The 23,881-nt window shown below is 34.6% G+C and overlaps 1 protein-coding gene across 1 annotated transcript; it reads right to left on the bottom strand.

Annotated features, from left to right (window-relative positions):
- Window positions 1-279: 279 nt before the first annotated feature.
- Window positions 280-23,104, bottom strand: LOC142614583 (uncharacterized). Its single transcript, XM_075787137.1, has 5 exons — window positions 23,057-23,104; window positions 22,424-22,879; window positions 20,288-20,410; window positions 1,097-1,521; window positions 280-945 (listed from the first exon to the last, which is right to left on the bottom strand). The coding sequence occupies exons 1-5, from the start codon at window positions 23,085-23,087 to the stop codon at window positions 370-372; spliced, it is 1,611 nt and encodes a 536-aa protein (XP_075643252.1). The 5' UTR covers window positions 23,088-23,104; the 3' UTR covers window positions 280-369.
- Window positions 23,105-23,881: the final 777 nt, after the last annotated feature.

Genomic DNA, 23,881 nt, shown 5'->3' with positions numbered 1-23,881 from the left:
GATATTGGAACTGCACAATATGAGAATGGAACCGTCAAATGTGATGTTTTAGTAACCTAGTATAGTAGGTTGCTTACCAGTGTGTACCGTACCCCTTTTTTTGAGGGGTACCATAAAATTACCCTATATTTTGATTTGAAATAAATTTCAAATGTATGAAACTGCTATGAAAGTAAGTTGATTTTATGCATAAGAAGTAAATTAAATTAAACGCAAAATATAATCATCTCAAAAAAAAAATGCAAAAGATAAGATGTGTTTAAGTAACAACTTCCAGCGTTATAATACAAATTTATTCATAGTCATTTCACACATACGTAGAAGGGAAAACAACCGAAAGATTGACAAGTTGCGCTTGACTAGCCATTGCTAAAGTAGATGTTGACGTTTCCGAAACCGAAAGAAGGTAGATCGGACTATATCAACAAATAGGCGGTACTTCAGCAACACACATAAGATTGGCACAAAAGCGAAAAAACCAATGACAACCAAGATCAATGGCAATTCCTGATGACTACGAATATCCGACCAAAAGGATGCAGTAAATGAAACCATCATGGCGGCAATTGCGATGAAAAGTGAAGCCACTCCAATCATCAACCAAACTGGTAACCATACAAGAAAGTCGTTGTATGAGTAACGCGAGGTAAGGATGGATAAGAACATTAATAGGGATGTTGAAGAGCAAAATAATGCTATTGCACTTGAAACTAAAAAGACCGGAAAAAGATTAGGACTATCCTTTAATCCATCAGCTTTTTCTCTAGGGAACATTATCAAGACAATTAGTATAGCAACCACCATAGAATACTCAGCTGTGTTCCTCATCCACTTCTCTCCCTCCTTCCTTAACTCCTCGTGGTTCTTCGCAAATAAAACATACGGTGTATCCCCCTCGTTATTTTTCATTTCTTTGAATGTAGGGCTTACAACCTTTTCCACCTCCTTCCATTACAAATCATAGGAAATATCACATGAGAGACTTGTTAGTCCAAAACTCTAAAAATTTTAGGTAGAAATTAAATCTATGTGGAAACAGGAGTGGACATTCTATGAAATGGTTCATCACATACTATTCAAAGAATATAATAATTACCTTGAACCATAATATTTCTCGTTGCATTTGAAGAGCTGCTCCTGATATAGCATTCAGCTTCTCTTGAGGTGCCAACCCTGCAGCTAAATGCAAAATGTTGCTTCCATCTTCTTCTATTCTATCTATTATTAGATCTCCAATTGAGCCTATCTCGTTAAGTATATTGAAGATGCTTTCATGGCGCTTCTCAACAGCAATATGAAATATGCTTTTATTTTTTCTTGTTTTCCATAATAAATCAAAGTCAAAGCGAATAAGTTTAACCACGAAATCAACGTTGCCTGCTTCTACTGCATCAAACAGAACTAGTGAAATCACTGAGGCTTCGTTCAAATTCTCAACGTCATCTCTGTAAGCCTGAAGGCATATTTTAAACAGTTCATTGGCTTGAGATTGCTTCGAGTTTTCATGTTTTAACTTCAACCCTGGAATTGAAAGGGAAAAAGAAAGTAGCCATATCCTAGTGAGAAATAAATAACTAAAAGAATCGAATAGATCTAGAGAATAAGAGTGAATGTGCTACTAGTGTTGGGTCCCATTCTAATCTTGTACGAATTAAGAATACTATATCACTTAAGAAATTTAAATCAAACTCTAAAAATATTAATCACTAAATTTACCAAGCCAAGATATCAATCAAATGGAAATACATTAATTTAAGTAAAAAATTATTTTTCTTTGAAGGAAAAACTGCCAGAAAAACTTCAAATAAATTCATTATTATAAAATCAATTACAATGTATTCCTAAGTTTTATATCTAACTTAAGATCCAGTCAAAATAAAATAATATCATCTCTATAGACAATTATACAAACTCACCTAAAATCTTTATCAAGCAAAGATATCAATCGAACAAATACATAGAAATTTACCTGAAAAAATCATTTCTCTTTAATGGGAAAAAACCATGCAAAAAATCTAAATAAATCCACTATTATTAAAATCAATTACAATATGTCTCCTACTTACATTTATACATTTTATCAAGGAAATAAAACTTACTTTCATATCCCATTAAAAAAAAAAACTTACTTTCTTACACGACGCAATATAAAACAAATGCCTGGTTTTGTTTAATTAATTTTGTTGATGTTTTGTCTCATAAATGTGTATTAGAAACTTCATGTGTCAACCCTTACATAAATAACAACCCTCCCGTGTCAGCCCTTTCTTTCAACACAACATCTGACATCTTCATTCCAGCAAAAAATATATATAAATAAATAAACGTCTTCCAGCTTGAGAAAACAAACAAAAAGAAAAAAAGCAAAGTGACATAAAGCAACGAAGTGCGACTTAAGTCAATTGGGGCTAGCACGGAGAGAACGAAAAAGGAGATTAAAAGATAAAAGAAGAAGAAGCAACAGCGGCAGGGACCCCGTTGAACTCACCTTTCACTGCACATGTATGAATTATTTCTTGAAATAATTATTGTATCACACTTAAATTTGCCTTTTATATACATTCTTTTTTCGTAAAATCTTTATTTTCGTGCCCAAACAGAAGTCTTTCATTTCCAGTTTGGTTATTAGAATCTACCTTTTGAAGATTTACTTTCTAAGAAAACCGCCATTGTTATCAATTTTGACATCTTTCTTAGGCTGTGATTGATCCTGGAACTCTTCGGCGTTTTTTATTTTTATTTTTTCTGGAAAGGAAGGGGGGAAATGGAGTTTTTAAAAGAGAAAATGACAGTTGAAAACCAAATAATTATATAAATGGGTTAAGCGGTGTTGCATGTACTTGTTTTAATCGTTTCAATTGCGAACAAATAATTATGTTTTTGTTTTAAACGTTGCAATTGTGTACAAATACTTATGTGTTTTATTCTTAACGAGTTGAGAAGTATTTTCCAATTTTCTGATATGGTATCAGAGTATATTCTCAAATTTTGTTTAGGGTTTATTGACTCTCAATTTTCTCTAAGAAAACTCTTTCTTTTCTCTAAGAAAATTTTTCCTTGTTAACAATGGCTTCTGCTGCAACTCCAAATGCTCCTGCTAGAGAGCATGTGTCATCTTCGTCTTCACAGGATTTCCCAATGGATGATTCCCTATTCTTGCATCATGCAGAGAGCCCGAGTACAATTCTTGTTACACAACCTATGATTGGTGGAGAGAATTACTCGGCATGGGCTCGAGCTGTAAGGAAAGCTTTGCTCACCAAGAATAAACTAGGATTCATTGATGGTTCTCTTACCTTATCATCTCCATTGGTGTCTTCTCCTTTAGCTGTTCAAGCTTGGATCAGGTGTGACAATATGGTTGGAACTTGGCTAACCAATTCAGTCTCACTAAAACTTCAAGCAAGCATCATCTATCAAGACATAGCTTTGAAGATTTAAAATGATCTAAGGAATCGATTTGCTCAGAGCAATGGACCAAGGATCTACAATCTTCAAAAGGAAATTATAGAGCTTCATCAAGGTGAAGTTTATGTGACTAATTTTTTTACTCAATTAAAGGTGCTTTGGGATCAATTGCAAAATTGCAGCCCATTTCCATCATGTCCATGAGGGAAGTGTGTATGCAATGTGAACAATGATCTTAGTGATTTGCAAGTCCGAGAATTAGTGATGAGTTTTTGATGGGATCGAATGACTCTTTTTCATAAGTTAGGACTCAAGTCTCACTCATGGATCCTCTTCCATCCATTAGCAAAGTTTATTCTTTGTTAATTCAAGAGGAAATGCAGAGATTTGTTACAAATTCATCTAGCGTAAAGGTTAATTCAACTGCTTTAGTTGCTAAGATGCATAGCTTTAATGCTAATCTTGGTAGCACTGGTAATGGTGGCAAGGGTAAAGACAAACCAGTTTGTACCCACTATGGTAAAACTAGTCATACAGCAGACAAGTGTTATAGGTTGCATGGTTTTTCACCTGGCTTCAAATTCAAGAACAAGACTCCAATGGCTCATCAGATGTCAACCACTCAGTCACAAGAATTGATGCCTTGCATAAGTACAAGCAACTCAATTTTCACTCTAGAGTAGTGCTAGCAGCTTCTTGCACTGATCAATCCTTGTTTTCCTCTTATCTCTGCTGTTCAAGGAAAGGATGCACTTTTGGAAAATGTAGCATCTTCCCCTACTATAAGATGCGGTTTGAAGTCGGTATATATTTCAAATTTTAGGCTTTTCTTGCCTAGCCCAAAACTTATTTTTCACTTTGTTTTGGGCCAAGTTTTAAACTATTAAGCTAGTTTTTTTTTTTTTTTTGGACTAGCTTTCCTAATCACCACTTGCTAGGACCAAGAAACAAGTGAAGAAAAGATGTTCATTAAAGCTCAATAGATACCTTGACAGAAACAGTATCTATCGAGATTTAAGAACAAAGCTCGACAGAAGCTTGACAAAAGCTGAATCTGTTGAGATCTACGAAATGAAAATTTTCAGATCTGATTTTTGGCCCTAACTGACATGTATGTGTAGGGTTTCTTTTCTCACAACCCTAGACATATATAAAGCTTATTTTAAAGACCGTTATATAAGGGAGAACACATGCATTGAGTGACCAAGTGCCTTATTCTCTCTGCAAGAAGTTACTGTGTCTTTTGCGCCTTAGGGTTTTGGAACCAAGTACTTCTTGATCTTCATTGTTGATAAAGTGAAGAATTTTGCAGCCAACAACATCTTCTTCAAGTTGCTGGCGTTAGTCATGTACTGGGATTCGTGCATCATTGGTTAGTCACTTACTAGGATCCGTGCAAATGGGTGATTTTCATATATTGAAGAGTTCAGAGGTTCTGAAGTGATAGAAGGTTTCTACTGTAAGTTTATTTATGGGGATTGTAGAGTCTAGGGACAAAAGTTTTGTACTAGTTTTGAACCTTCTCTTTACTATAGTGAATTGCTTTTTGGGAAGGTTTCCCCCCAAGTTTTTTACTGTGAAACTAATTTGTTTCATTGGTTTTCCTAGGTCATCATATCTTGTCTTATTTACTATTTCACTGTGCATGATATTGACATGATATTGATGTTTGTTTGTTTTAACAAGGTTTATTCATAATATATCTAACTAACAACTTGGGTTTAAAACTTGTTAATTCTATCAACCGGAGTCTAAATTTCCCAACATAGTACTTGTGGAATTTGTCCTTTGGCTAAACAAAAATGTTTACCCTTTCCTTTCAATAATAATCTTAGCAATTCTACTTTTTATTTACTCCATATGGGTGTTTGGGGACCATATTCCACACCTACCTTAGATGGCTTCAAATATTTTTTGACAATTATTGATGATGCAACTAGAGCAACTAGGATTTCCTTAATGAAATCAAAATCTGATGTTAGATCTCTTATTATTTCCTTTCATACCATGGTTCTTACTCAATTCAATGTCAAAATTAAGCACATAAGGACTGACAATGCCTTAGAATTTAACATGCCAAATTTCTTTACTTCTAATGGCATTATACATCAACATAGTTGTGTTTATACTCCACAACAAAATTCTGTTGTGGATAGAAAATACCAACACCTTCTTTCCATTGCTAGGGCATTACAGTTTCAATCCAATCTCCCTATTCAATTTTAGGGTGATTGTGTGCTTACTGTTGCATATTTGATAAACAGGCTACCATCTCTATTGTTGAACAATAAAACTCCATTTGAACTTCTTTTTCATCAATCACCATCCTATGAGCATTTAAAGGCTTTTGGATGTGAATGCTTTGCGTCCACTATTGCCAATACTCGGACTAAATTTGATCCTAGGTTTAGGAGGTGTGTGTTCATTGGTTACCCTTTTAATGTAGGGTAATAAAGTGTTTGACTTACACACTCATTCTATTTTCATATCTAAAGATGTTGTGTTTCATGAATCTACTTTTCCTTTTCACACATCTGTTTTAGTTCCTTCTTTTGGTATTGATTCATCTATTCCTTTACCCTACTCTTTACCTCTTCCATTTGACGATCTTCCTCAACCTATTTCATCCCATTTAATCTCTCCATCTAATCATTCTACTTCTTTGGAAAATACTATCATTAAAGTACATCATGAACTTGATGATGAGTTCTTACATGATGTTCCTACTGAACCACTTGAACCACTTGTTGAACCCATTCCCCTTAGACAGTCCTCTAGAGTCCACAAAAAGCCATCCTATCTTCAAGCTTATCACTATATCACGATTACTTCCACTCCCACTACTTCTGTTCTCCAATCAAGTACTTCGTACCCCTTGTCTTTTCATCTTTCCTATCATTCCCTTTCTTCTTCCTGTAAATCCTTATGTTGTTCTACTTCCTCCATTGTTGAGCCCTCACATTATTACCAAGTAGTTTCTAATCCTAAGTGGCAAGAGGCTATGGCTACTAAAATAGTAGCTTTAGAGGCTAATAAAACTTGGACCTTGACTTCACTGCCTGCCAATAAGAAGCCTATAGGCCGTAAGTGGGTTTGCAAGGTCAAGTACAAGTCTGATGGCTTGGTGGAAACATATAAGGTTCGACTTGTTATAGGCATCGCATTTTGTACTCCTTAATAAATTTTGGTCATCGGCCCTAATGATGAGCTTGACATATGTCAACTAAGGGTAATTAAAGAGTTCACAATAGTTTGGAAGTAAATACAACTCAAATGTGCTCAAATCACTTTGAAATCAATACTAAAAAATGATCTTTGCTCACTATTTTGACTATTACTTTTGATTCAGAAAGAATTTTTAAGGGAGATTTGTTTCATTGGAAATTAGACATCCTAGGCTTCAATTTGAACGCAAATGTTGCCTAATTTGGACTTATATTAAGTGAGTTCTGACTGTTGGAATTTGGGCCAACTAGGAAGTCCAATTTTCTAGGTTTTGAAACTTCATTTTAAGGGCCCAAAACATAATGCTTTGATGTGGGCAGGCCATGGACCCTTGAGAACGTCCAAAGATCATTAAAAAGTCTAAAAACCCTAATTTTAACTTATAAATACTCATCTTATGCCTCCAATCAAGACCCTAGCTAGAGAGAGTGATTTTTTGGCCTCCATCTTCTCTAAAACCTTTTTTTCTCTTTTCAAAACTGGAGGGCAGGCCCTTAGCACATTTTTTAATCATCAAAAAAGTTCTCTTTGTTAGTTCTAAGGAAAAAAAAATTTCAAAACCTTTTGTTCTTGAATTGTGATTACTAACAAATATTGTGTTCATTGATTATCTTTAACTTCTCCATCTATCCTTTGTGATTGTAGGCGCTGAGGGGCTGGTTAAATAACATCAAATTTGTGGTTCTAAAGCAAGGTGAGTCTCTTTTCCATGATTTACCACCTTGCTTAATATGATTCACATGAATTTCTTGATATAGTTTCTCCATTTGTTATATTTGATGTGTTTGATGTTTTAATTATGTTTGATATGTTCCAACATGATTTTAGGTTGTTTATAATCTATTCTTGTTGTTCTTGGTTTGTTATTTTGGTTTCATGTAAAGTATAACATGTATATTTATTTTATGTAGTTTAGTTTAATTATTTGTTTTGTTTATTTGTTTATGTTGATGATTTGTATTTTTGTTTTATGTTAGTTTGGTTTTTAGGGTTTCTCACATGCTTGTTTGATCTCACATATTATATCTTTGTTTGATTAAATCTCTAAAAATGTAATTTTTCGAATGTGTTAAAAGATGCGTGCGCATCATCATGTATGCATGCGCGTGGTTCAACAATGCATACGCATAGTTGAGTATGTGCACGCACCCCAAATCTAGATTAGGGTAAAATCTTTTTTTATTTGTTTTAATCATTTTTCACATAATCTTTGATTCTGTTTGACTTTGTTTTAGGTTAATTATTTTCCATGTTTAGTCTATTTGATATTATCTTCTTGTGTGTTTTATTTAATTGTCAACTTGTCATGTTTAATTTATTTTTTTTATTATGTTTAATTTATTTCCTTTTATATTGTGATATGTTTTTAACATGTTGTATGTGTTATTTTTATTTAAAGTTCATAATGTATACTTAGGTTAAGGATTAAGGCTCTCTTAATAAACTCTTTAATTAAATATGGCCTAGCAACACATAATGGAGGCCGGCCCATAAGCTAGGCAGTCTTGGGTGCACAACACCTTCCCAAGCCGTACCCAAACTCCAGACCCATAATCTAGTACGTGAATTCAGGTGTGTGAGTGATTGGCCCAAAGGGCCTAATATGGTTCCTAGACCTAATCTGGGTGGCGACTCCATTAATCCACACTTGTTGCAAAGGGTTTCACTCAAAAGGAAGGGATAGGTTATATTGAAACTTTTTTCCCCAGTTGCCAAAATGGTTTCAGTTAAGTGCCTTTTACTAGTGGCTGTAGTTTAGGGCTGGTATCTTGGACAACTTGATATGAACAATGCTTTCTTGCATGGAGATTTTTTAGAGGAGATCTATATGGCTCTTCCTCCAGGGTTTAATAGCCAGGGGGAGCAGGTTTCTAGGAAATGGTTTACCTAATTCTCAACTACTTTGATTCAGGATTTGGGGTTTGTGCAATCTAAAGTTGACTACTCCCTCTTCACTAAGAACAAAGGTTAGTCTTTCTTGATCCACTTGGTTTATGTGGATGATGTCCTAGTGGCTAGCAATAATAAAGATGAGGTAGATGAGTTTAAGCTGTTGTTAGATCAAAAGTTCAAACTTAAGGACTTGAGAGATTTGAGATACTTCCTTGGTCTTGAAGTTGCTAGATCAGATCAAGGAATAGCTTTGTGCCAAAGGAAATACGTACTTGAGGTGTTGACTGATGCACGTTTCCTAGGGTGCAAGCCAGCTACGACACCAATGGAACAAAACATCAAGTTGAGCAAGTATAAGGGAGAAGTGCTCAAGGATCCAAGTATGTAGAGAAGAATGATTGGTAGGTTGTTATACTCAATCATTATTAGGCCAGACATCACCTATGCAGTTCATAGGTTGAGTGAGTACATGGTTAAGCCAAGAAAGCCCCACCTGGATGCTGTGCACAGAGTTCTACAATACCTAAAGAATGTTAGGACATATGTGGAACTTGTTAGGACATATGTCATGTAGAATTGGCTAATCCTTTGACAAAACACACTTTACTTGTAATTGGGTAGATCTAGGATGTGTTTAATACTTCAAGAAACAAGAGTTCAAGTCTAGTATTGAAGCCATACAAATCTGTCCAAGAATCTAGTGAAGAAGTGCAATTCATTAAAACTCGACAGATAGCTCGATAGATGTATCTATCGATATTTAATATATAATTCTCCACAGCTCTCAACAAAAGCTGTATCTATCGAGAATTACAAAATTTAGATTTTCAGATTTGTTTTTCACACATATCCAAGTTATTTGTGTAGGGTTTCTTTTCTCACAACCCTAAACATATATAAGGATTATTTTCAGGGCTGTCTAAGTGGCTAAAACTTGATGCAAAGTGATTATTCACTCAAATTGTGACCGGAGACAATTTGCCCTATTTCATCTTTCTTTGGAGAAGCTGCTGCATTTGTGCGCCAAGGGTTTTGTAACCAAGGAGCTTCATCGCGTGGATGAACTAAAAAACTTTGCAGCCAACATCTTTTTCAAGTTGATGTGTTAGTCACGTACTGGATCTGTGCATCGATTGGTTAGTCACGTACTTGGAGCCGTGCATTGAAATGAGAGATTGTCACTACATTACAAGTCCAATTGGGTATTAGGGTAAGGGTTCAATTATAGGTTCATATAAGGTATTGGGATTCCTTTACTTGTAACCACTTATTTTGATAATAGTGGATTCTCAAGAGTGGGGACCTTAAATTCACCTAGTGGGGTTTTGCCTCGGTGGTTTTCCCCATTCGTAAACAAATCACCCATGTCAAATTTAATTTTCGTTGCATTTAATTATTTGGTGATTTGTGTGTGCTACCACGCGTATTACATGTAATTGAATCTAATTAATTTACTTGGCTTAATTGATTGATTTAATTTACCAAAAGGGTCAATACATTCTTGGCCTATCGAGTGGTATCAGAGCGGGCACACTCTGATTAGGGTTAATCTTTGTTGTGTGATCCATTGACCCTTGCTATCATGGCTGCATACAACATTAAAAGATCTTTTATTTCAAATACATCTTGTTTTTCTAATCTTTATTTGATTGAGTGTCTCAAAAAATGCAAGTCTAAAAGTTATTTGAAAGCTATCATGATGATTATTGAAAAAGATCTTAATAGGACAAAGAAGAAACTAGACTTTCTTAGAATAAAAATGTGCAGAGGAGTTCGTCTGAGAAGAGTGAAAGTTAAAGGTCTTGTCCATAAATGGTAGATAAGAGAAAACACCATTTCTACTGATTTTTCATCTAAGCATGAGGTGTGCTTTATGATGAAGTCTGTATTCAAGGTAATGGACACATGTTTGTGGTACCTTGACAGTGGTTGCTCATGACACATGACTGGAGACCACTCTCTCTTTAAGGTTTTTGAGTCCAAGAAAGGTGGAAATGTCACCTTTGGTGATAGGAGTAAGTCACAGATAAAAGGGAAGGGAACTATCTCTCTACTTGGACTACCAGACATTGTAAATGTGCTATATGTAGAAGGTTTGAGGGTGAACATGTTGAGTATAAGTCAGATATGTGATCAAGACTTTATAGTGTTATTCTCAAAAAGAAAATGCCTTGTGTTGAATGAGTCTGGGAAGAAGCTCATAAGTGGTGTTCGTGCTTTGGATAACTGCTATGGACTGGTACCTGATGCTGATATTGTGTGCAATAGTATTCGTTTGCCAAATGAAGACTTATGGCACCAAAGGATGGGACATGCTAGCTATAAACATCTATCAATTGTTTCTAAGCATGAATCAGTTTTGGGGATACCAAAGCTTAGCAGAGTAAACAATGTTGGCTGTGGACCGTGTTAGCTTAGGATATAAACAAAAGCTAAACATCCGGGCACTCAGACATCAGCTACATCTAGACCTTTAGAGCTACCACATCTAGACCTTTGGAGCTACTACATCTAGATCTCATGGGTCCAACTAGAATTGAGTCTCTTGGAGGAAAGAGATACATCATGATTGTGGTAGATGATTTCACCAGGTATACTTGTGTCATTCTTCTAAGATCCAAGTTAGACGCTCCTGAGAAGAAATTGAAGAATGATCAAATTCGAAGTGATCATTGTAAAGAATTCGAGAACTCATACATGGAATCCTTTTGCACTAGATCAAGTATATCTCAAGAATTCGCTGATCCTATTACTCCTCAGCAAAATGATGTAGTAGAAAGAAGAATATATTCATTTAGGAGATGGCTAGAGCCATGTTGCACAACAAGGATGTGGCTAGAAATTTATGGGGAGAAGCCGTCAACACTGCATGTCATACGGTTAACAGGGTATATTTCAGACCCGGTACCAAGAAGACTTCCTGTGAATTATGGAAAGGAAGAAAGCCAAATGTGAAGTATTTGAAAATCTTTGGAAGTACTTGTTTCATCCTTAAGGATAGAGAGAATGTGGGAAAATTTGATTCCTGAAGTGATGAATGAATATTTTTGGGGTACTCCCTCTTTAGTAAGGCTTATCAGGTATACAACAAGAGAACCAAGAAGGTGATGGAAACAATCAATGTTGTTACTGATGAGGCTTCAAAGTTTGGTTCTGAGAAAATTAGTGAAGAGATCCCTAAGGAAGTTCTTCCTCCTGAGCCTAAGGGTGTTTAAGAAATAGTTGATTAAGAGCCCACATCTCTAAGTACTCCAAGTGTCGTAGAAGTTTTAATAGACATTCCTACCTTGCCTGATTCTGAATCTCATGAAGAGAAATGACCTTCCTCAAGGATCAAGTTGAATCATCCTCCTGAAGTTATTATGGGAAATATGAATGAACTTACACTATTAAAGTGTATAGTTGATAAATGTGTTGCTAACTTTGTGTCTTATTCTTGCTATTTGTTCCAGGTTAAACCCACTAAAGTTGAGGAAGCTCTCCAGGATGAAAGCTGGGTTGAGGCCATGCATGATGAACTGCTTCAATTTCAAAGGAATGATGTCTGGACCCCAGTACCTAGACTAGAAGAAAAGCACATCATTGACACAAAGTGGATATTCTGCAAAAAGACTGATGGGGAAGGAAATGTGATCCGCAACAAGGCTTATCTTGTGGCTCAAGGATACTCTCAAATGGAAGGAATAGACTATGATGAGACATTTGCTCTTGTAGCTCGTATGGAATCCATTAGGATTCTCCTGGCCTTGGCATGTCACTTGAAGTACAAACTTTATCAAATGGATGTAAAGACTGCTTTCTTGAACGAATTTCTTAAAGAAGATATCTATGTGGCTCAGCTTAAAGGATTCATTGATCCACACTTTCCAGATTATGTGTTGTACCTCAAGAAGGCACTCTATGGACTAAAGCAAGCACCTAGAGCTTGGTATGACCGGCTTACTCAATACTTGATCTCACATGGTTTCACAAGAGGACAAGCTGGTCAAACACTCTTTATAAAAAGGGAAGATGGCGAGTTGATAGTTGTTCAAGTCTATGTTGATGATATCATCTACAGGTCTATGAAGGATGAACTTGCTCATAATTTTTCCAAACTCATGCAAGCCAAGTTCGAGATGAGCATGATTAGAGAGTTGAATCACTTCCTCGGATTGTAGATCCATTAGAAAGAGATAGGTATATTCATATCTCAATCTAAATATGCTAAAAGTCTTGTGAAAATGTTTGGTTTGGAATTTGCTAGTTCTATTAGAACCCCCATAAGCCCAAATGTTAAACTCACTATTGATTTGTTAGCAAAAAGTGTTGATTCTTCTCTATATAGAAGCATGATAGGTAGTCTTCTTTACCTTACTGTTAGTAGACCTGACATTAGTTATAGTGTGGGAGTGTGTGCTAGATATCAGGCTAATCCCAAAAAGTCTCATATGATTGCTTTGAAGAGAATCATAAAGTATGTTAAATCCATTGCCAATTTCGGTGTGTGGTATAGCAAGGACACCAATAATGTCTTAGCTGGGTATTCTGATGCAGATAGGGCTAGGAATGCATATGATAGAAAAAGTACTTTGGGGGTCATTTTTATGTGGGTAATAATCTTGTCTCCTGGATGAGCAAAAAGCAGAATTCCATCTCTTTATCCATTGCTGAGACTGAATACATTGTTGCCGGTAGCTGCTACACCCAACTCTTGTGGATACAAAAACTCTTCCTTGATTATGGTATTCGTCAAGAACATCTTACCATCTACTATGACAATACCAGTGCCATTAACATCTCTAAAAAACCTATTCAACATTATCGAACAAAACACATAGAGATTTGACATCACTTCATTCGGGAGCTTGTCGAAGATGGTACTCTCACTCTTGAGTTCATTCACACTGATGATCAGAAGACTAATTTGTTCACTAAGCCTCTTGATAGTAAATGATTTGAATTCCTATGCCAAAACATTGGTGTGATATCCATGGAGTAATCCTTTCTCCTTCTCCTCCTTCCTCATGCATCTACATCTAGTTTTTATGCTATGCTTTGTTTAACATGATTTTGTTTGTTTGTTTTCAGTTTTTTCTTTATTTTGTTTTTTATAAAAAAAAATTGAAAAATCAGAAAATTACAAAACAGTGTGTTTTGTGTACATTGGTACTTGTGTACCTTAGATGGCCATTGAAACAAAGTTTTTTAAACTTTGTATCTTTTGTAACTTAGATGAGCATCTTAATGCACAACTAAGCAAGTGAGTTTTGTGGCTTGTGTTTGTGATGAGTATGATTAAGTAATCTCTTGTACTTAACACTCATATCACTCTTTTTGAAGGGAAGAACTAAAAAATCCTAAGAGAAAGGCATAAATAACCATCTCACCACTAAAGCCCGCCAATCATAAAGAACATCTGTATGCTTCGGCATAGCAAAATTGTGATGTTTTAGCTTAACATAATTGGATATTTCTTTTCTCTTTCTTATATGCCTATGCATGATATGCTCAAAACAAAATATGCAAAGAAAACTAAAAGCAAAAAGAATCAAAATGCTTTTAAATATGGTTGCAAGAGTGTTTCTAGGAGATGTGAGAGTTATAGGATGTACCTCGAATGTGATAATCCCCATCAAGTAGTTCTGATTGTGTGTGAGTTAAATTGATTTTCTCATATCTCAAATCGTCATAACATGAGACACTTATGCAATCTTGTGATGTTTTCACACACAACACGCAAATTTTTGCTACTTTTGATACATGTGCAGGTACAATGTGATTTGACCATCACATGGAATTATTGAGTTAATGTATGTTCACTAAACTGTCATGACTTGTTTTTTAAATGTAAAATTAGTTAGACTTGTTGTGTGTGTGTGTGTGTGTGTGTGTGTGTGTGTGTGTGTGTGTTTTGGATCATGAATGCTTTACATTTTTCTTGTTGAGAGATGTGTTTGAAGCTTAATATGTTGTTTGGATCAATGTTGAGTAGCTTGCTTGGTTGCATTCATCTCTTTGTGTTTTTCCTTTTTGAAAAACTATTTTTTATCAAGCTCAATAGCTTCCCGATAGATCCTCGACAGATAGCTATCTATCAAGACCCTTGAACTTCTTTTCTTGAAAGATTCTATTGCATTTTTGATCTATCTAGCTATTTAGAATTGGTCTCGATAGCTTCTCGATAGATTCTCGATCCATCGTGAAAGTTTTTGTCTGGCCGATAGCTTCTCGACAGCTGTTTGGTCCATCAAGGTAATTTTTCCGTCAACAGATTCTCAACAGCACCTCAACAGATTTATTTGTCGAGAATTAGTGCTTGATAGAATCTTGATAGATCCTCGATCCATCGAGACACGTTTTCCTTAAATTGCTTTAGCATGAAATCTATTTCATTTATGTTATTCTCTCTCAACAGAAACTATCCTTTCACCTCCTAAACACCCTCTTCTCACTTAAAACCTCCTACCTTCTTGGATTTCGGCCTTGTTTGAGCATTTCTCCTCTAGTATGCTTCCTTAATCCTTCATTCTTCATGCATTCCATGCATTTAGACCTAGGTTTTGCATTTTCTTAAAAAATTTGGGGTTTTTGAAAAATTTTGAGTATTTTGTGTAATTTTTGGGTTGGGTTTTGCTTATATGATGTTATATGCTCATGCATTGCATTACATTTGCATTTTCATAATATTTCATGAATTATAGATGTGTGTTTATATGTTGAAACTTGTGTGTTTATATGTTGAAACTTTTGTGCTATTAGGATTGGATTGGGTTGAACCCATGATGCAATTTTCTTTGCACGTCACATGCTCATGCATTGTTCATGCATACGTACCTTTTCATTTCCATTTTTTGTACTATATGTTGATGGTGCTTTTCTAATTGTCTTTCTTTCTCTCTTTCTCTTTCTATCTCTCTCTCTCTCGAACAGTCTGTGCATGGCACCCAAGCCCAAATCCACTCTGTCCCGGAACCCTCTTTGTTCCAGGGCATCATCTTTTAATCATACTGCTCTTTATGTCAGGTTCCATGATTAGAAAGCCCATCAAGACTTCTCAGAGAACTTCTCCAAATGTGGAATTCATTTGGAATGCCACGTGATTCTATTGGACTTTTTCAATACTACTCTACCAACTATCATTCACAGGCGGGGTTGGGAATCTCTATGTGAGATACTCGTGAGTTGTCCATCCATAATCATACAGGAGTTTTACTCCAATATGCAAGTTTTTTATTCTTTTGTGTCTCGTTTTATTACTCATGTGCGAGGTACACGTATAGTAATTACTCCGGAGCTTATCTCCGAAGTGCTACATGTTCTGAGGGTATCACATCCTGATTACCTTGGATGTCCACGTCTGAGGATTATGCCCAAAGATGAACTTCTGTCTCTCTTTTGTGAGACACCTTCTTCATGGGGTGATCATCAAAACACCTCATGCTTGGACTTTGCAAAAGGTTCGAGGTTCCTTAATATGGTGATGACATTTGTTCTCCATCCCTTGTCTCACCATAACTCCATTACCGAGCCTCGTGCTTGTCTTTTTCTTTCCTTCTTAGAGGACCTTACTATAGACTTTCCCTCTCACTTCACTCTCGCCTTTATAGATGTCTATAAGGATACGACGTCCTGTGATAAGCTTATCTTTCCTTCTGCTATCACGAGGATCATTCGCCACTCCTCTGTCTCCTATCCCAAGTTTGTTCACTTCTCCTTCATAGGTGCCTTGAGCATGGCGTCTGTTTGACCGAGCGAGGCCCAGCTTCAACCAAAGCGGCCACTGACCGAGATAGCGACTCCTCCACCTCTTCCATTCCATCCACCTCCGCTCCCTCTTCTTCGAGTGGTGGTGTGACTCTTAAGGCCATCATGGCTCAGCTTGAGCGCATAGATGCTCGCCTTGACACTCTTAGTGATGAGTTGTGTCAAGTGAACACTCATATTGGCCGTATTGCTAGATGACAGGCTCAGATAGGTGGCTTCGTACCTTCTCCTTCACCCTAGGCTTTCGGCGAGGATGGCACTAATGATGAGGATGAGGATGTTAGCTCTTCTGGAAATGACGAGATGACTGGTTCTCAATGACTTACCCTTTGTCATTCATGACAAAAATGGGGAGTAGTTTTGGGTTGAGAGTAGTCATGTACTTAGGGGGATAGTTAGTATATGACATTTTTGTTAGGGGGAGTGTTTATATCTTCTGAGGGATGTAGTGAGCATTATACGTTATCTTTTTGTACATCAGTCTTGTGACCACTTAGTGATAGCAAACATTGTACTTATCTTTGATATGTATTTATGATGATGTTGTTATCATTTTCACCTATCTCTCCATGTGTTGTTTCTTTTCTCTCTTTATATACATGTTTCTTATGTATGATATCTTTTATTTCTGTTTCACATTAAGATGCCTTGATGAATTTTGTTTAAAGTGTTTAAGAAAGACAGGTTATCAAAATCTATCATTTCATGAACTCTCTTCTTGCAAAGTTTTTCAAGAATTTGTGTTAGGATTAGATTTTATTGTATTCAACAAGTGATTATGAGTTTAGTGATTTAAGACTTCTCTCATACTTCATTTGTTTGTTGTGGTCTTGTCATAGATTGCCAAAGGGGGAGATTGTTAGGACATATGTGGAACTTGTTAGAACATATGTCATGTAGAATTGGCTAATCCTTTGACAAAACGCATTTTTCTTGTATTTGGATAGATCTAGGATGTGTTTAATACTTCAAGGAACAAGAGTTCAAGTCTAGTATTGAAGCCATGCAAATCTGTCCAAGAACCAAGTGAAGAAGTGCAAATCATTAAAGCTCAACAGATAGCTTGATAGATATATCTATCGAGATTTAATATATAATTGTCGACAGCTCTTGACAAAAGCTGTATCTATCGAGAATTACGGAATTTAGATTTTCAGAACTATTTTTCACGTATATCCAAGGTATTTGTGTAGGAATTCTTTTCTCACAACCCTAAACATATATAAGGATTATTTTAAGGGCCGTCTAAGCGGTTGCAAGTTGATGCAAAGTGAATATTCACTCAAATTGTGACCAGAGTAAATTTGCCCTAGTTCATCTTTCTTTGGAGAAGCTGCTACGATTGTGCGCCAAGGGTTTTGTAACAGAGAAGCTTCTTGATCTTCATCGTGTGGATGACCTGAAGAACTTTGCAGCCAACATCTTTCTCAAGTTGGTGTGTTAGTCACGTACTAGGATCCGTGCATCGATTGGTTAGTCACGTACTTGGAGCCATGCATTGAAAGGAGAGATTGTCACTACATTACAAGTCCAATTGGGTATTGGGGTAAGGGTTCAACTGTAGGTTGGTATAAGGTACTGGGATTCCTTTACTAGTAACCGCTTGTTTTGATAATAGTGGATTCTCGGGAGTGGTGACCTTAAATTCACCTGATGGGGTTTTGCCTCGGTGGTTTTCCACATTCGTAAACAAATCACCAGTGTCAAATTTATTTTCCGTTGCATTTAGTTATTTGGTGATTTGTTTGTGCTACCACGCGTATTGCATGTAATTGAATCTAATTAATTTACTTGGCTTAATTGATTGATTTAATTTACCAAAGGGGTCAATACATTCTTGGCCTATCAAAGAATGAACCTGGAAAATGCATATTGTTTTCATCAAAGTCAAAAATTCATGTCAGAAGTTTTGCTGATTCCAATTGGGCTTCATGTCCTGACACAAGGAGATTTGTGACAAGTTATAGTGTGTTCATTGGAGACTCTCTAGTTTCATGGAAAACAAAATAGTGCACAGTATCTAGATCCTTTGCAGAAGTAGAGTATAAAGCTATGGTTATGGCCACTTGTGAGATAGTTTCGATATTATATTTTCTCAAGGATATTGGGATTGATCACAATAGTGAAGCTTTGCTATTTTGTGATAGTCAAGCTACTTTGCACATTCGATCAAATCCAATATTTCATGAGAGGACCAAGCACATTGAAATTGATTGTCATGTAGTGAGGGATAAGGTGCTGCAAAAGGTTATCAATCTAATCCATGTAAGAACTGTTAGGACATATGTAAATCATGTTAAGAACATATGTCATTTAGAATTGGCTAATCCTATGACAAAACGCACATTACTTGTAATTGGGTAGATCTATGATGAGTTTAGTACTTCAAGGAACAAGAGTTCAAGTCTAGTATTGAAGCCATGCAAATCTATCCAAGAAATAAGTGAAGAAGTGATGATTCATTAAAGCTCAACAGCTCTTGATAGATAGCTATCTATATATCGAGGTCTTGACAGCTGTTGACGAATACAGTATCTATCGAGAATTACAAAATTCAAATTTCCAAATATGATTTTAGCCCATGCTGACATGTATGTGTAAGGTTTCTTTTCTCACAACCCTAGACATATATAAGGCTTATTTTAAAGGCCGTCTTATATGAGAATACAAGGAGAACACATGCAAAAGGTGACCGATGCCTTATTCTCTCTGAAAGAAGCTATTGCGTCTTTGTGCCGTTGGGTTTTGTAACCAAGTGCTTCTTAATCTTCATTGTTGATGAAATGAAGAATTTTGCAGCCAACAATATTCTTCAAGTTGGTGAGTTAGTCATGTACTGGGAGTTGTGCATCATTGGTTAGTCATGTACAGGGATCCGTGCAAAAAGGGTGGCATTCATATATTGAAGAGTTCAGAGGTTTTGAAGTGGTAAAAGGTTTCTACTGTAAGTTCATCTACGAGGATTGTAGAATCTAGGGACAAAGGTTTTGTATTAGATCTGAAACTTCTCTTTAATATAGTGGATTGCTTTTCGGGAAGGTTTCCCCCTAGGTTTTCTACTGTGAAACTAGTTTGTTTCATTGGTTTTCCTAGGTCATCATATCTTATCTTCTTTACTTTTTTGCTGTGTATGATATTGACATGATATTGATGTTTGTTTGCTTTAATAAGGTTTATTCATAATAAATCTAATTAATAACTTGGGTTTAAAACTTGTTAATTCTATCGACCGGGGTCTAAATTTCCCAACAAGAACACATTGTCAACTTCTAATTTTCTAAACAAGGCACTAGGTTTCAATCAATTTTCCAATCTGGTTTGCTAGATGGGAATAGTTAATATACATTTTGCAGTTTCCCCGAAGGGGAGTATCAGAATAAAAAGAAAAAGCATGAAGAGGTTTAACAAGAATCAGAGTAAGACTTGATAGAAACGGGAACAAGAGAACCTACAGAATTAAGACTCGAAGAACCTACAGAGTTAAACTTGAAGAAAACAACAGTATCTTAAGAAGAAAAATTACATGTAGCTTTTGTATTTATTAGTTGATATGTTAGTTACAACACGTGAGATAGTTGGTTAGGATTCTGTTCACTCGTGTAGAGGTTAGTTAGTTAGTTAGTTTCTCTTACAATTACTTTCTTTCTTTGCTTTGTATAATCTATAAGTTGTACAGCTCGATTCTTAATGAGATTGAGAAGTATTTTCCAATATTCTGATATATCACGCCAAAAATGCATGGTAGTAACGTAAAAATACTTATGTTAGTTGGGCCTAAATGGATACATTGATTACTTATGTTAGAAGTGAATTATGGATTAGGTGTCTGCAATTATTATAGTATATAATTAATTAATCAACTTGAGCAATTGGTTAATTCAACTAGAGTCAACTTATAACGCAACACATATGTCTAAGAATTTCAATCAAAATAACTCACAAGAAAAAGAAAAAGAAAAAAAAAATAAACTAAAGAACAAAAACAAAAACAAAAACAAAACAAAACAAAACTCACATGGTCGTATTTCACTAACAAATGCAGAAGGATCACGAGCTAACACATGCAATGCAGTCTCTCCATCCGATCTTCCAGCGGCAGCCAAATTAGAGTTGTCGTCGAGCATTTGCAATGCTACTCCTACATTATTTACACCAAAACCAAAAATTCCAAGCAAAAATATTCATTGACGAAATTCTTTTTCTTCTCCGTGTGTTGTAGCATTTAGTTATGTTTTTTTGATAAAATAAAAAATATTGATAAGGAACATGTTGAATATTTCTTTCATGAAAGATATACTAGGAAAAGCATTACATAAGCATATGACAAAAGACAGACAACAGTTATTTTGAAAGCTTTTTTCTCCTCATGCACTAGATTTCACTTAACTGGTGTCGGCCTGATCACCTTGGAACTTTTGTTTAGAGATTAAGCATATATAGGCAAGTGAGGCAATGCCTATGGTCCAAAATAAAAGAACGCCCACTTTAAACTAATATTATTTAATTTATTTATCCATATATTTTAATTAAGAAATAAAAATTTAACTCATTTTATTGGTCAATAGAATGTATTAAAAAAGTCCCACTATATCCCAAAACACAGAAAATGAAAAGAAAACACAAAAATAGTCCAATTATGGCTAACAAAATTAAATCTAAATTAATAAGATACAAATTTATTAACTCATTTTTAGAATATCTGCTAAAATCAAAATTAATACCAAATATATTCATTAACAATGTAAATATCTTAAAATATGTTAAAATAGAGGTTATATATCTCTAAAAACAAAAAGACAGAAGAGAAAAATCTCTATACTATATCTCCTTGACCCTCTTTTTTTATAGGAAATTTGACCTTCTATTGTATAATGACAAGTAGCAGTGAATTTTAATCCTCACATTTTATTTAGTTGATGATAAATAATGTAGCAATTTCACATTAAAACAAATGAATTTTTTTTTTTTTTTTAAATATTAGAGATAACTCAAACTTACTGGCTTTATTCAATTTTTTTATTATTATTTTTTATTTTATATAAGCACTGTACACACAGTCGCACACTAACCCATTGACATACGTTTTCACTTTTCACTTCTTTTATTTTTAAAAACTAAAACAATAGTGTATAGTCTAGATTAGTTTCATTTGCTTTATCAAGTATCAGTTATCACGCGAATTACGGTGATACTAATTTATTGCCTCATGTGAAAAATCAATTTTTTTAAGAGAAGTTTTAATCTTTCACATCCATTACTAATAATAGTCATTTATTATTAAATTATATTAGAAACTTAACCAGCTGAATTAATTAAAATTTACATAAATCAATTTTATTTTTTGTATTAGTTTAGAGTATATAAAGTGGTCACAATATACTTTTGATAAATTAGGTTTCAATATTCCATACTTTAAATTTGATTTTTAGTTAAATTATAATTTTTAATTATAAATCGTATTTTATTTATTTATAAATATTTGCTCATTATAAATGTTTACTAAGAAATATTTATCTAGATATGAAAAGCTTTAAAAAAAAAAAAGTTGAAAAACATATTGAATCTCAAAAAGAAATCTCAAAATTATTTTATTTCATATATATATAAATAAATAAAGTCCCACTTAAATATTTCGCATTAGGCTCCCAAAGTTCTTGTGCCCACATGTTAGAGAGGTCTAAGATAGAATTATACGATGAAGAATCTCATTCTCAATACAAAAATTTATTTGATACTGTAGTTTCAAGGCAAAAAAAAGAAAAGAAAAGAAAAAGGGATGGCATGGTAAAGTTTAATGAAACTAAAAATTTAAGCATTGAGATGAAGATGACCGAACAATGTATAAATCAGTACCAAAATCTCCAGTCCTTCAATACTTTGATACCTCATTTAGAAAATGAGTGAAATTGTGTAGCTTTTCCTCATTTAGAAATAAAATGAACGGTTTAGATTGTGTTAATTTAATCACGATTAATGTTTTGAACTTCAAATTCTAGAATGAAAAAATCAAACCATTAGCATTATTTCTAGAATGACAAAATCAAATCATTAGCATTATGATCCCCCACCACCCCCCCCCCCCCCCCAAAAAAAAAAAAAAAAAGCAAAACAAAACAAAAAGGCAAGAAACGTAATAATTACTTATGCTTACCGTATAAGCGACTCCTAACACAAGTGATAAATAGTTTAGCCTGTTCTTTGTCATTCCACTCACGAACTCTCTCTTTAGTCTGAGGATAAAGATAATCTGCCATTTGTTTGTGTCCTAAGGAAACAGCCATATAGAGTGGTTTTATCCCACTACCCAGGTTTGGCAGCTTATGATTTTTCTCCAGCATCGCTTTGGCAATATTCACATTTCCAGTTGCAGCAGCGTAGGTCAAGGCAGTGTTTCCAACAGTGTTTTCAGCAGTTAAGTCATCTTTAATCATCGTCCTCAATAAATTCCTCACAAATTCTTTCTGGTTTGCTGCAGCAGCAATATGAAGAGTGGTTTCTCCTTTCTTTGTAATTTTTCTTTGAATGTTTGTTATGTCCTTAATAGATTTCCAGTCACCATTCAGTGCAGCCCGATAAAGCCTCCCCCGCTCTGTACTGACTGCTTCATCTGTAAGAGGAAATTCTTCTCACTAATTAGGAAAAAACATAATGCAAGTATTTCATGGAAGGAAATATATTGTTTCACACTAATTTGTATTTACTGTTTACATATCCACAATATATATATATAAAAGAACTCATTGAATGTCCACACTATTAACCAATGGGAAAGCAGCATATTTACCGTCGTTTGAATTGAAATCCTTTGTTGCCATTTCAAATTATTGATTGGCTTCTATGTACCTGAAAAGGAAGATTTCAAAAAAAGAAAAAAAGAAAAGGAAGATTTCAGTATTACATAGTGTGATGCATGACGAAATCTATGCAAGTTCTTTTCATAAGCCAAATTAGCCCAATAAGCACAAAGAGATATTGCTTTTTGGGCTACATTTAGTTCAAATAGGTGTATTACATATACTATGTATTTTTTAATATAGTCACAAATTCAATTTATAAAATACATAGTCAATACTCAATAATATTTACTCTTGCTTTTTTGTCAAAAATGAAAAACCTTATTATTATAACCAATTCCAGACTCACGTGATGCGTATGAATAAATAATTATTTTATAATTATAATATAATGTATATAATTTGTTCTCTAAAATTTGATGAAGATAATTTGTTTTCTCTAAAATTTGTACAATTTCTAATATATTTTTTTTCATCTTTCTATCTTTGCGAATATATCAATATATTATTTTGGTGTGTTTGATTAATATTCTTACCTTAAAAGGTAGTCCATGTTCTTTGAAATTATGTGCTAGTCTGTTAAGAGTTTTATTTATTTATTTATTTATTTTTACAACTAATTGTTGTACATTTCAAATAAATTATTCAAATATTTCATTCTCTTGAAGGAGATTATCATGGTAATCAAAATTCATAACAAAATTATATTGAATATGTATAATTTACTCTAAATTTGATTGTAGATAATTTGATCCCTAAAAAATTGAACAATTTCAAAAAATGATTTCCATCACTTTATTTTTACAAATATACAA

This window comes from Castanea sativa, chromosome 11, assembly GCF_040712315.1.
Source record: "Castanea sativa cultivar Marrone di Chiusa Pesio chromosome 11, ASM4071231v1".
Taxonomy (NCBI): domain Eukaryota; kingdom Viridiplantae; phylum Streptophyta; class Magnoliopsida; order Fagales; family Fagaceae; genus Castanea; species Castanea sativa.
This window is presented reverse-complemented; position numbering and strand designations above follow the sequence as displayed.